The following is a 14,628-nucleotide window of genomic DNA, read 5'->3' as shown; positions in this document are numbered from 1 at the left end:
AAGAGTGCTGGGCCAGTAACCGAAAGGTTGCTGGTTTGAATCTTCTAGCCGACTAGGTGAAAAATATTTCGATATGGCTTTGATCAAGGCACTTATCCCTAATTGCTCTGGATAAGTGCATTGGCTAAATGACAAAAAAATGAGCAGCTTCATAATACAGTTACAGTGCATTCACAAAGGTATTCAGACCCCTTGACTTTTTACACATTTTGTTACGTGCCTGGTCTCCAGACGTGACACTTGGCATTCAGGCCAAAGAGTTTAATCTTGTTTCTCATGGTCTGAGAGTCCTTTAGGTGCCTTTTGGCAAACTCCAAGCCTTTTAACTTCTTATGGCTGTAGAGGCAGTATTGAGTAGCTTGGATGAAAGGTGTCCAGAGGTGCCCAGAGTAAATGGCCTGCTCCTCATTCCCAGTTGCTAATATATGCATATTATTATTAGTGTTGGATAAAAAACACTCTGAAATTTCCAAAACTGTTTGAATGATGTCTGTGAGTATAACAGAACTCATATGGCAGGCAAAGTGAGAAATCTGAGGTTGGTCGATTTTCAACCCAGGCCCTATTGAATTCACAGTGGGATATGGATGATGTTGCACTTCCTAGGATTCACTAGATGTCAACCATCTTTAGAAACTTGAATGAGGCTTCTACTGTGTTGTGGGCCTGAATAAGAGCTGAATGAGGCAGGTTACTGGCAGAGCCATTTCCTGGTCATGCGCATTCCACATGATATCGACCTGCGTTCCATTGCTCCTCCTCTACACACAAAGGAATTCTCCGTTTGGAACTTTAAGATTTATGATAAAATCATCCTGAAGATTGATTCTATACTTAGTTTGAAATGTTTCTAAGACCTGTAATATAACTTTTTGAAGTTTTTGTCCGAAGTTATGGGAGACCTGCACAAGCGTTTGGATTTGTATACCTAAGCGCTAACAAAAGTAGCTACTTGGACATAAATAATGGTCATTATTGAACAAATCAAGCATTTATTGTGGAACTGCGATTCCTGTGAGTGCATTCTGATGAAGATCATCAAAGGTAAGGGAATATTTACAGTGTAATTTCTGATTTCTGTTGACTCCAACATGGCAGAAAATTGAATTTGTTTTCTGAGCGCCGTAATTCTTTTTGGAAATCTGACACTGCGGTTGAATTAAGGAGAGGTATATCTATATTTCCATGTCTAACACTTGAATTTATCAACATTTATAATGAGTATTTCTGTAATGATGTGGCTCTCTGCAATATCACCGGGTGTTTTTGGAACTAGTGAACGTAACGCGCCAATGTAAACTCAGATTTTTTTATATAAATATGAACTTTATCAAACAAAACATACATGTATTGTGTAACATGAAGTCCTATGAGTGTCATCTGATGAACATCATCAAAGGTTAGTGATTAATTTGATCTCTATTTGTGGTTTTTGTGACTCCTCTCTTTGGCTGGAAAAATGGCTGTGTTTTTCTGTGGCTTGGTGGTGACCTAACATAATTGTTTGTGGTGCTTTCGCTGTAAAGCCTATTTGAAATCGGACACTGTGGTGGGATTAACAACAAGATTATCTTTAAAACGGTATAAGAAACATGTATGTTTGAGGAATTTTAATGATGAGATTTCTGTTGTTTTGAATTTGGCGCTCTGCACTTTCACAGGCTGTTGTCATATCGATCCCGTTAACGGCAACCCTACCATAAAGGCCTGATTGGTGGAGTGCTGCAGAGATGGTTGTCTTTCTGAAACGTTCTGCCAAGCTCTGTCAGAGTGACCATCGGGTTCTTGGTCACCTCCCTGACAAAGGCCCTTCTTCATCGATTGCTCAGTTTGGCCGGGAGCCAGCTCAAGGAAGAGTCTCGGTGGTTCCAAACTTCTTCCCTTTAAGAATGAGAGAGGGCACTGTGTTCTTGGGGACCTTCAATGCTGCAGAAATGTTTTGGTACCCTTCCCCAGATCTGTGCCTCGACACAATATTGTCCCGGAGCTCTACGGACAATTCCTTCAACCTCATGGCTTGATTTTTGCTCTGACATGCACTGTCAACTGTGGGACCTTATATAGACAGGGGTGTGCCTTTCCAAATCATGTCCAATCAAGTGAATTTACCACAGGTGGACTCCAATCAAGTTGTAGGAACATCTCAAGGATGATCGGTGGCAAAGGGTCTAATAGCAAAGGGTCTGAATACTTATGTAAATAAGGTATTTCAGTTTATTTTATTCTATATATTTGCAAACATTTTGAAAAACCTGTTTTCGCTTTGTCATTATGAGGTATTGTGTGTAGATTATGAGGAAAACAATTAATTTAATCAATTTTAGAACGAGGCTGTAACGTAACAACATTTTAAAAAGTGATGGGGTCAGAATACTTTACGAATGTTCACGTTAGCATCACCTTTTCACCATTGCAGATTCAGATGTAACATTTGCAGTTTCACATGGGAAAAACATTTACATGTGAAAGCCTTTCACATGTGAAAATCAAACTCTGACATGTGGAATTGCATTTTCACATGCAAAAACTTTCAATGTGGAAATCAAACTCTCCCTTTGTTGAAATTTTGCATCCCCATGGAGTCACATTTATTTCACAAGATTATGTTTTCCCATGTGTAGTTTCATGTTTTCACATGTTGATTTCACATGTTATCATGGAAATTAATGTGTTTTCTTCTGTAAGGTTCGCTACACACTACACTACAGCTACAACTGCACACTGCACTACAGCTACACACTACAGCTGCACACTACACTACAGCTACACACTACACTACAGCTACAACTGCACACTGCACTACAGCTACACACTACAACTGCACACTACACTACAGCTACACACTACACTACAGCTACAACTGCACACTACACTACAGCTACACACTACAGCTGCACACTACACTACAGCTACACACTACACTACAGCTACAACTGCACACTACACTACAGCTACACACTACAGTTGCACACTACACACTACAATACAGCTGTAGACTACACTACAGTTACACACTACACTACAGCTACACTACAGCTATACACTACACTCAGGGTTGGGTAGGTTACTTTCTATATGTAATCTGTTACAGTAAAATTGTAATCAGTAATGTAGCTTTTGGATTGCCCAAACTCAGTCATGGAATCTGATTACATTCCATTACTTTTAGATTACTTTCCCCTTAAGAGGCATTAGAAGAAAAACAAAATGTATGTTATCAATTGAACGACATCTATTGCAGGATAAATCAATGTTAAAGTTTATATAGCTGGCCATATATGGATGTTACATTTTACTTTATGGGTTTGTTATGTAGACTTCTTCTAACCCATTGCTTTCTACTACATATAATAATACGATTACATAATATCACACTACAGCGAAATACCACTAAACTCTATAGCTGTACACTACAGCTACATAGTACACTACAGCTACATACCACACAACTCTACAGCTGCACACTACAGCTACATACCACACAACTCTACAGCTGCACACTTCACTACAGCTACACGACAGCTACACACTACACTACAGCCACATACTACATCTCAGCTACACACTTCATTAGAGCTACACACCACATTAGAGCTACACACCACATTAGAGCTACACACTACATCTCAGATACACACTACACTACAGCTACACACTTCACTACAGCTGCACACAACACTACAGTTGCACACAACACTTCAGCTACACACTACACTACAGCTGCACACAACACTACAGCTGCACACAACACTACAGCTACACACTACACTACAGCTACACACTACACTACAGCTACACACTACAGCTACACACAACACTACAGCTGCACACAACAGCTACACACTACACTACAGCTACACACTACAGCTACACACTTCACTACAGCTGCACACAACACTTCAGCGACACACAACACTACAGCTACACACTACACTACAGCTACACACTACAGCTACACACAACACTACAGCTGCACACATTTACATTTACATTTAAGTCATTTAGCAACAGCTACACACTACAGTAACACATTGCACTATAGCTACACACTACAGGAGAACTACACACTACAGTTACACACTACGCTACATCTACACACTACAGTAAAACACTAAAGCTACACACTACAGTTACACACTGCACCACAGTTACACACTACAGTTACTCACTACACAGCAGCTACACACTACAGCTACACACTACACTATAGTTACACTACAGTTACACACAACAGCTACACACTACAGTTACACACTACACTATAGCTACACACTACAGTTACACACTGCACCACAGTTACACACTACAGTTACTCACTACACAGCAGCTACACACTACAGCTACACACTACACTATAGTTACACTACAGTTACACACAACAGCTACACACTACAGTTACACACTACACTATAGCTACACACTACAGTCACACACTTTCACTACAGCTACACATTACACTAAAGTTACACACTACAGTTACACACTTCAGCTACATACCTGAGGACGGGTCACCTCTCACAGTTCTGGGCGACTTTAACCTCCCCACGTCTACCTTTGACTCATTCCTCTCTGCCTCCTTCTTTCCACTCCTCTCCTCTTTTGACCTCACCCTCTCACCTTCCCCCCCTACTCACAAGGCAGGCAATACGCTCGACCTCATCTTTACTAGATGCTGTTCTTCCACTAACCTCATTGCAACTTCCCTCCAAGTCTCCGACCACTACCTTGTATCCTTTTCCCTCTCGCTCTCATCCAACACTTCCCACACTGCCCCTACTCGGATGGTATCGCGCCGTCCCAACCTTCGCTCTCTCTCCCCCGCTACTCTCTCCTCTTCCATCCTATCATCTCTTCCCTCTGCTGAAACCTTCTCCAACCTATCTCCTGATTCTGCCTCCTCAACCCTCCTCTCCTCCCTTTCTGCATCCTTTGACTCTCTATGTCCCCTATCTTCCAGGCCGGCTCGGTCCTCCCCTCCCGCTCCGTGGCTTGACGACTCAATGCGAGCTCACAGAACAGGGCTCCGGAAGGCAGAGCGGAAATGGAGGAAAACTCGCCTCCCTGCGGACCTGGCATCCTTTCACTCCCTCCTCTCTACATTTTCCTCCTCTGTCTCTGCTGCTAAAGCCACTTTCTACCACTCTAAATTCCAAGCATCTGCCTCTAACCCTAGGAAGCTCTTTGCCACATTCTCCTCCCTCCTGAATCCTCCTCCCCCTCCCCCCCCTCCTCCCTCTCTACAGATGACTTCGTCAACCATTTTGAAAAGAAGATCGACGACATCCGATCCTCGTTTGCTAAGTCAAACAACACCGCTGGTTCTGCTCACACTGCCCTACCCTGTGCTCTGACCTCTTTCTCCCCTCTCTCCAGATGAAATCTCGCGTCTTGTGACGGCCGGCCGCCCAACAACCTGCCCGCTCGACCCTATCCCCTCCTCTCTTCTCCAGACCATTTCCGGAGACCTTCTCCCTTACCTCACCTCGCTCATCAACTTATCCCTGACCGCTGGCTACGTCCCTTCCGTCTTCAAGAGAGCGAGAGTTGCACCCCTTCTGAAAAAACCTACACTCGATCCCTCCGATGTCAACAACTACAGACCAGTATCCCTTCTTTCTTTTCTCTCCAAAACTCTTGAACGTGCCGTCCTTGGTCAGCTCTCCCGCTATCTCTCTCAGAATGACCTTCTTGATCCAAATCAGTCAGGTTTCAAGACTAGTCATTCAACTGAGACTGCTCTTCTCTGTATCACGGAGGCGCTCCGCACCGCTAAAGCTAACTCTCTCTCCTCTGCTCTCATCCTTCTAGACCTATCGGCTGCCTTCGATACTGTGAACCATCAGATCCTCCTCTCCACCCTCTCCGAGTTGGGCATCTCCGGCGCGGCCCACGCTTGGATTGCGTCCTACCTGACAGGTCGCTCCTACCAGGTGGCGTGGCGAGAATCTGTCTCCTCACCACGCGCTCTCACCACTGGTGTCCCCCAGGGCTCTGTTCTAGGCCCTCTCCTATTCTCGCTATACACCAAGTCACTTGGCTCTGTCATAACCTCACATGGTCTCTCCTATCATTGCTATGCAGACGACACACAATTAATCTTCTCCTTTCCCCCTTCTGATGACCAGGTGGCGAATCGCATCTCTGCATGTCTGGCAGACATATCAGTGTGGATGACGGATCACCACCTCAAGCTGAACTTCGGCAAGACGGAGCTGCTCTTCCTCCCGGGGAAGGACTGCCCGTTCCATGATCTCGCCATCACGGTTGACAACTCCATTGTGTCCTCCTCCCAGAGCGCTAAGAACCTTGGCGTGATCCTGGACAACAAACTGTCGTTCTCAACTAACATCAAGGCGGTGGCCCGTTCCTGTAGGTTCATGCTCTACAACATCCGCAGAGTACGACCCTGCCTCACACAGGAAGCGGCGCAGGTCCTAATCCAGGCACTTGTCATCTCCCGTCTGGATTACTGCAACTCGCTGTTGGCTGGGCTCCCTGCCTGTGCCATTAAACCCCTACAACTCATCCAGAACGCCGCAGCCCGTCTAGTGTTCAACCTTCCCAAGTTCTCTCACGTCACCCCGCTCCTCCGCTCTCTCCACTGGCTTCCAGTTGAAGCTCGCATCCGCTACAAGACCATGGTGCTTGCCTACGGAGCTGTGAGGGGAACGGCACCTCAGTACCTCCAGGCTCTGATCAGGCCCTACACCCAAATAAGGGCACTGCGTTCATCCACCTCTGGCCTGCTCGCCTCCCTACCACTGAGGAAGTACAGTTCCCGCTCAGCTCAGTCAAAACTGTTCGTTGCTCTGGCTCCCCAATGGTGGAACAAACTCCCTCACGACGCCAGGACAGCGGAGTCAATCACCACCTTCCGGAGACACCTGAAACCCCACCTCTTTAAGGAATACCTAGGATAGGATAAAGTAATCCTTCTCACCCCCCCCCCCCCCCTTAAAATATTTAGATGCACTATTGTAAAGTGGTTGTTCCACTGGATGTCATAAGGTGAATGCACCAATTTGTAAGTCGCTCTGGATAAGAGCGTCTGCTAAATGACTTAAATGTAAATGTAAATGTACTACACACTACACCTACACACTACACTAATGTTACACCCTACAGTTACACATTACACTAAAGTTAAACACTACAGTTACACATTACAGCTAAAGTTACACACAACAGCTACACACTAAACTATAGCTACACACTACAGCTAAAGTTACACACTACAGTTACACACTCCACTACAGTTACATACCACAATTACACACTTCACAACAGCTACACACTGCACTACAGTTACACACTACACTACAGATACAGCTGCACACTACAGTTACACCCTAAACTACAGTTACAAACTAAACGACAGCTACACACTACAGCTACATACTACACAACTCTACAGCTGTACACTACAGCTACACACTACACTACAGCTGTAGACTACAGCTACACACTACACTACAGCTACACACTACACTAGAGCTACACACTACACCACAGCTGTACACTACACAACAGCTGCACACTACACTACAGCTACACACTGCACTACAGCTACACACTACAGTTACACACATCACTACAGCTACACACTGCACTACAGTTACACGACACTACAGCTACATGCTATAGCTAAAGTTACACACTACAGTTACTCACTACACTACAGTTACACACTTAACAACAGCTACACACTGCACTACAGTTACACACAACAGTCGTGGCCAAAGGTTTTGAGAATGACACAAATAATCATTTTCAGTCTGCTGCCTCAGTTTGTATGATGGCAATTTGCATATACTCCAGAATGTTATGAAGAGTGATCAGATTAATTGCAAAGTCCCTCATTGCCATGCAAATGAACTGAATCCCCAAAAAACATTTCCACTGCATTTCAGCCCTGCCACAAAAGGACCAGCTGACATCATGTCAGTGATTCTCTCATTAACACAGGTGTGAGTGTTGACGAGGACAAGGCTGGAGATCACGCTGTCATGCTGATTGAGTTCGAATAACAGACTGGAAGCTTCAAAAGGAGGGTGGTGCTTGGAATCATTGTTCTTCGTCTGTCAGCCCTGGTTACCTGAAAGGAAACACGTGCCGTCATCATTGCTTTGCACAAAAAGGGCTTCACAGTCAAAGATATTGCTGCCAATAAGATTGCACCTAAATCAATCATTTATCGGATCATCAAGAACTTCAAGGAGAGGGGTTCAATTGTTGTGAAGAAGGCTTCAGGGCACCCAAGAAAGTCCATAAAGCGCCAGGACCGTGATTAAGCTGCGGGATCGGGGCACCACCAGTACAGCGCTTGCTCAGGTATGGCAGCAGGCAGGTGTGAGTGCATTTGCATGCACAGTGAGGCGAAGACTTTGGGAGGATGGCCTGGTGTCAAGAAGGGCAGCAAAGAAGCCACTTCTCTCCTGGAAAAACATCAGGGACAAACTGATATTCTGCAAAAGGTACAGGGATTGGACTGCTGAGGACTGGGGTAAAGTCATTTTCTCTGATGAATCCCGTTTCCGATTGTTTGGGACATCCGGAAAAAAGCTTGTCCGGAGAAGACAAGGTGAGCGCTACCATCAGTCCTGTGCCATGCCAACAGTAAAGCATCCTGAGACCATTCATGTGTGGGGTTGCTTCTCAGCCAAGGGAGTGGGCTCACTCACAATTTTGCCTAAGAACACAGCCATGAATAAAGAATGGTACCAACACATCCCCCGAGAGCAACTTCTCCCAACCATCCAGGAACAGTTTGGTGACTAACAATGCCTTTTCCAGCATGATGGAGCAACTTGCCATAAAGCAAAAGTGATAACTAAGAGGCTCAGGGAACAAAACATCGATATTTTGGGTCCATGGCCAGGAAACTCCCCAGACCTTAATCCCATTGAGAACTTGTGGTCAATCCTCAAGAGGCGGGTGAACAAACAAAAACCCACAATTTCTGACAAACAGGATGTGGCCCAGAAGTTAATTGACAGCATGCAGGGCGGTTTGCGAGGTCTTGAAAAAGAAGGGTCAACACTGCAAATATTGACTCTTTGCATCAACTTCATGTGATTGTTAATAAAAGGCTTTGACACTTATGAAATGCTTAATTATTAATTATACTTCAGTATTCCATAGTAACAACTGACAAAAATATCTAAAGACACTGAAGCAGCAAACTTTGTGGAAATTCATATTTGTGTCATTCTCAAAACTTTTGGCCACGACTGTACAGTTACTCACTGCACTACAGTTACATACTACAGCGACACACTTCACAACAGCTACACACTGCACTACAGTTACACACTACAGCTACAAACTACACACAGCTACACACTTCACTACAGCTACACACTTCACTACAGTTACTCACAACAGCTATACACTACACAACAGCTACACACTACAGTTACATAATTCACTACAGCTACACACTACACAACTCTACAGCTGTACACTACACTACATCTACACACAACACTACAGCAGTACACTACAGTTACCCACTACAGCTGCACACTTCACTACAGCTACACACTACACTACAGTTACACACTACAATTGCACACTACAGCTGCACACTTCACAACAGCTATACACTACAGTTACACACTACAGCTGCACACTTCACTACAGCTACACACTACACTACAGTTACACACTACAGTTGCACACTACAGCTGCACACTTCACAACAGCTATACACTACAGTTACACACTACAGCTACACACTTCACTACAGCTACACACTGCACTACAGTTACACACTACACTACAGTTACATACTACAGTTACACACTATAGCTACACATTACACCACAGCTACACACTACACTACAGTTACACATTACAGTTACACACCACAGTTACACACTACAGCTATACACTACAGCTACACACTACAGCTAAAGTTACACACTACAGTTACACACTACACTACAGCTGCACACTACACACTACACTACAGTTACACACTACACTACAGTTACACACTACAGCTGCACACTTCACTACAGCTAGTGTAGTGAAGTGTAGTGTGTACTACACTAAAGTTAGTGTAGTGTGTACTACACTAAAGTTACACACTACAGTTGCACACTGCACTAAAACTACACACAACACTACAGCTACACATAACACTACAGCTACACATAACACTACAGCTACACATAACACTACAGCTACACACTACACTATAGCTACACATAACACTACAGCTACACACTACACTACAGCTACACATAACACTACAGCTACACATAACACTACAGCTACACATAACACTACAGCTACACACAACACAACAGCTGCACACTACAGCTGCACACTACACAACAGCTACACACCACACTACAGTTACACACTACAGCTAAAGTTACACACTACAGTTGCACACTGCACTAAAGCTACACACTACAGCTACACACTACAACTACACACAACACAACAGCTGCACACTACAGCTGCACACTACACAACAGCTACACACTACACTACAGCTACACACTACACTACAGCTACACTGCACTACAGCTACACACTGCACTACAGTTACACTACAGCGACACATTACACCTACACACTACACTAAAGTTACACACTACAGCTACACACTACACAACAGCTACACACTCCACTACAGTTACACACTACAGCTACAAACTACACACAGCTACACACTTCACTACAGCTACACACTTCACTACAGTTACTCACAACAGCTATACACTACACAACAGCTACACACTACAGTTACATAATTCACTACAGCTACACACTACACAACTCTACAGCTGTACACTACACTACATCTACACACAACACTACAGCAGTACACTACAGTTACGCACTACAGCTGCACACTTCACTACAGCTACACACTACACTACAGTTACACACTACAGCTGCACACTTCACAACAGCTACACACTACAGTTACACACTACAGCTGCACACTTCACTACAGCTACACACTACACTACAGCAGTACACTACAGTTACACACTACAGCTGCACACTTCACTACAGCTACACACTACACTACAGTTACATACTACAGTTGCACACTACAGCTGCACACTTAACTACAGCTACACACTGCACTACAGTTACACACTACACTAAAGTTACATACTACAGTTACACACTACAGCTACACACTACAGCTAAAGTTACACACTACACTACAGTTACATACTACAGTTACACACTACAGCTACACACTACACCACAGCTACACACTACACTACAGTTACACATTACAGTTACACACCACAGTTACACACTACAGCTATACACTACAGCTACACACTACAGCTAAAGTTACACACTACAGTTACACACTACAGCTGCACACTACACTACAGCTACACACTACACTACAGTTACACACTTCACTACAGTTAAACGCTCAGCTACACACTACAGCTAAAGTTACACACTACAGTTACACACTGCACTAAAACTACACACTACACTACAGCCACACACTACACTACAGCTACACATAACACTACAGCTACACACAACACAACAGCTGCGCACAACAGCTGCGCACAACAGCTGCACACTACACAACAGCTACACACCACACTACAGTTACACACTACAGCTAAAGTTACACACTACAGTTGCACACTGCACTAAAGCTACATACTACAGCTACATACAACACAACAGCTGCACGCTACAGCTGCACGCTACAGCTGCACACTACACAACAGCTACACACTACACTACAGCTACACACTACACTGCACTACAGCTACACACTACACTTCACCGCAGCTACACACTACAGCTATACACTGCACTACAGCTACACACTGCACTACAGTTAAACTACAGAGACACATTACACCTACACACTACACTAAAGTTACACACTACACTTAAACACTACAGTTACACACTGCACTACAGCTACACACTACACTTACACTACACTAATGTTACACACTACATTACAGTTACACACAACACTTACACACTACAGCTACACACTGCACTACAGCTACACATTACACCTACACACTACACTAAAGTTACACACTACACTTACACAATACACTTACACTACACTAATGTTACACACTACAGCTTCACACTACACTGCAGTTACACACTACAGCTACACACTACAGCTACACGTTACAGCTACACACTACAAAACACTACAGCTGTGCACTGCAGCTACACACTAAAGCTGCACAATGCACTACAGCTACACACTACACTACAGCTACACACTACATTACAGCTACACTACAGCAACACACTGCACTACAGCAACACACTGCACTACAGTTACACACTACACTACAGCTACACATAACACTACAGTAGTACACTACAGCTGCACATTACGATACAGCTACACACTACACTACAGCTACACACTACACTACAGGAGGAGGTATGGACTACACAGTGTATTTCGGCTTCTTTAACATTTGTTCATTCATTTTCTTTCTCTGTATCTGTTTTTCTCTCTCCTTCTGTAGATCGCAAGTATATTACTTGGATAACACTTGTAAGTTTGGCATTCAACTACAACGCTTGGTTTACACCGGTTCGTTTGGTCTTTCCCATCCACACTCCAGTGTCCGTTCCTTTCTGGATATTTGCTGACATTCTTGCAGACAGTGTCAATGTCATGGATATCGTCCTCTGGCAACCCCGACTGCAGTTTGTGAAAGGAGGAGACATTATTGTAAGTCATTCTAAATATCACTAGAGAGATGAAGGTCTTGATATTGCGTGTGTGCGTGTGCGTGTGTGTGTGTGTGTGTGTGTGTGTGTGTGTGTGTGTGTGTGTGTGTGTGTGTGTGTGTGTGTGTGTGTGTGTGTGTGTGTGTGTGAGAGTGGAGGCCGCTGAGGAGGGAACGGCTCATAATAATGGCTGGAATGCAGTACGATGGAACGGTATCAAACTCATGAAAACCATGTTTATTTTTATACCATTCAATTTATTCCATTCCAGCCATTATTATGAGCCGTTCTCCAATCAGCAGCATCCGCTGGTGTGTTTGTGTGTGTTTCTGCATCTGTGTTCATACACACGAGTTTGTGTATGTGCAAGTACGCATGCATATGCTTTTTATGTACTTCTAACATATATTCTATTATTAGGCAACAATTCCGCCGTAATGTAGAGAAACATGCAGGTAGATAAGACTTCATGTTGTATTTCAGAAAGACCGGACTGTGACGAAGCTACATTATCGAGAGATTTCGAGGTTTAACGTGAGCTCTTATTTAATCATTTCTCACGTTCACCTTGCTGATGGTGTTCACTCTGCATATATTATACTATACCGAGATACACACAGTGCAACATTGTTCATTCCACTTCGAGGCATGATTCAAGTAACATATCACACATGTTGATGTAGAAATATCCAGACCATGTACTGTACTGTAGATATGTTGTACTTGTTTCAAGTGGAGTGTATTATTTCCACCTAACATTATATTTTCTTTCTGTTGGGGCAGTTGGATATGATCAGCATCATCCCATTCGAACTGCTCGGTATCCCGTTTGGATTCTCTGCTTTATACAGACTCAACCGTCTACTGAGGGTAGAGACTGCAGTTATCTTTATCACCAAACATGCTATGTTTCATTCTTCATCTTTTATTACATTTGATTAAATTGCTATATATTACATTAGACTAGAGGGTGACATTAGATAGTGTTTGGGGAACAACGTGCATGCACATCTATGAAGCTATGACGTATGCTGACTCTGTTTACAAATATAATGATGGATATCTGATGATAGATGCAATTCGTTTCCTTTTGTTCTCTCATGACAGTTACTGTACCAATGGTTTTCTGGCTTTCGTTCCACAGATAGACATGTTTTTCGAGTTCAGCGATCGGCTTGAGAGTATCATGGCCAAGGCTTACATCTGGAGGTATTCTCATCAAACAGACACCGTCACATCCAAAATTACTGGCACTCTCAATAAAGAATACTGTATAAAATATTTTATGAATATACTGCGGTATATTGTATGCAAAAAAAGGGAAATAAATATTTTATTCTAATACAATTGCTCAGGGGAAAATATAAGATGGGTGTGAAAATTATTGAAACTTTGCAAGGATAACGGCACTTAGCTTTTTCCTATAATGTTTTATGATATTGAAGAACACACTGGGAGGGACTTTAGATCATTCCTCCATACAGAATCTTTCCAGAACCTTGATTTCCTTCGTCTGCGCTTATGGGCTGCCCTCTTCAATTCAAATCACAGGTTTTCAATGGGGTTCAAGTCCGGATACTGAGATGGCCTTTGCAAAATGTTGATTTTGTGGTCAATTAACCATTTTGTATATTTTGATGTGTGGTTGGAGTCATTGTCTTGCTGGAAGATCCACTTGTGGCCAAGTTTCAGCCTCCTGGCAGAGACAACCATGTTGTTTTGGCTAAAATGTCCTCGTACTTGGTAGAGTTTATGATGCTGTTGACCTTAACAAGGGCCCCAGGACCAGTAGAAGGAAAGCAGCCCCATAACATAAATGATGCACCACCATGTTTACAGTAAGTATGAGGTTATTTTCTGCATATGCATCCTTCTATTGAGGCCAAACCCACCACTGGTGTGCGTCGTCTG

At 43.6% G+C, this 14,628-nt stretch overlaps 1 protein-coding gene across 1 annotated transcript in view; it reads left to right on the top strand.

The window, feature by feature from the left end:
• The window catches only part of LOC123990397 (cyclic nucleotide-gated cation channel beta-3-like), a 39,922-nt gene that overhangs the window by 12,062 nt on the left and 13,232 nt on the right, over positions 1–14,628 (top strand). The window contains exons 6-9 of the mRNA XM_046290954.1: positions 12,510–12,718; positions 13,201–13,251; positions 13,501–13,587; positions 13,862–13,926. Coding sequence (XP_046146910.1) covers positions 12,510–12,718; positions 13,201–13,251; positions 13,501–13,587; positions 13,862–13,926 — 412 coding nt within the window. The remainder of the gene's footprint in view (positions 1–12,509; positions 12,719–13,200; positions 13,252–13,500; positions 13,588–13,861; positions 13,927–14,628) is intronic.

Source organism: Oncorhynchus gorbuscha, linkage group LG12 (genome assembly GCF_021184085.1).
Source record: "Oncorhynchus gorbuscha isolate QuinsamMale2020 ecotype Even-year linkage group LG12, OgorEven_v1.0, whole genome shotgun sequence".
In the NCBI taxonomy this organism is placed as follows: Eukaryota; Metazoa; Chordata; class Actinopteri; order Salmoniformes; family Salmonidae; genus Oncorhynchus; species Oncorhynchus gorbuscha.
Note: the sequence above shows the minus strand (reverse complement) of the source record. Positions and strands in the feature narration are given on the sequence as shown.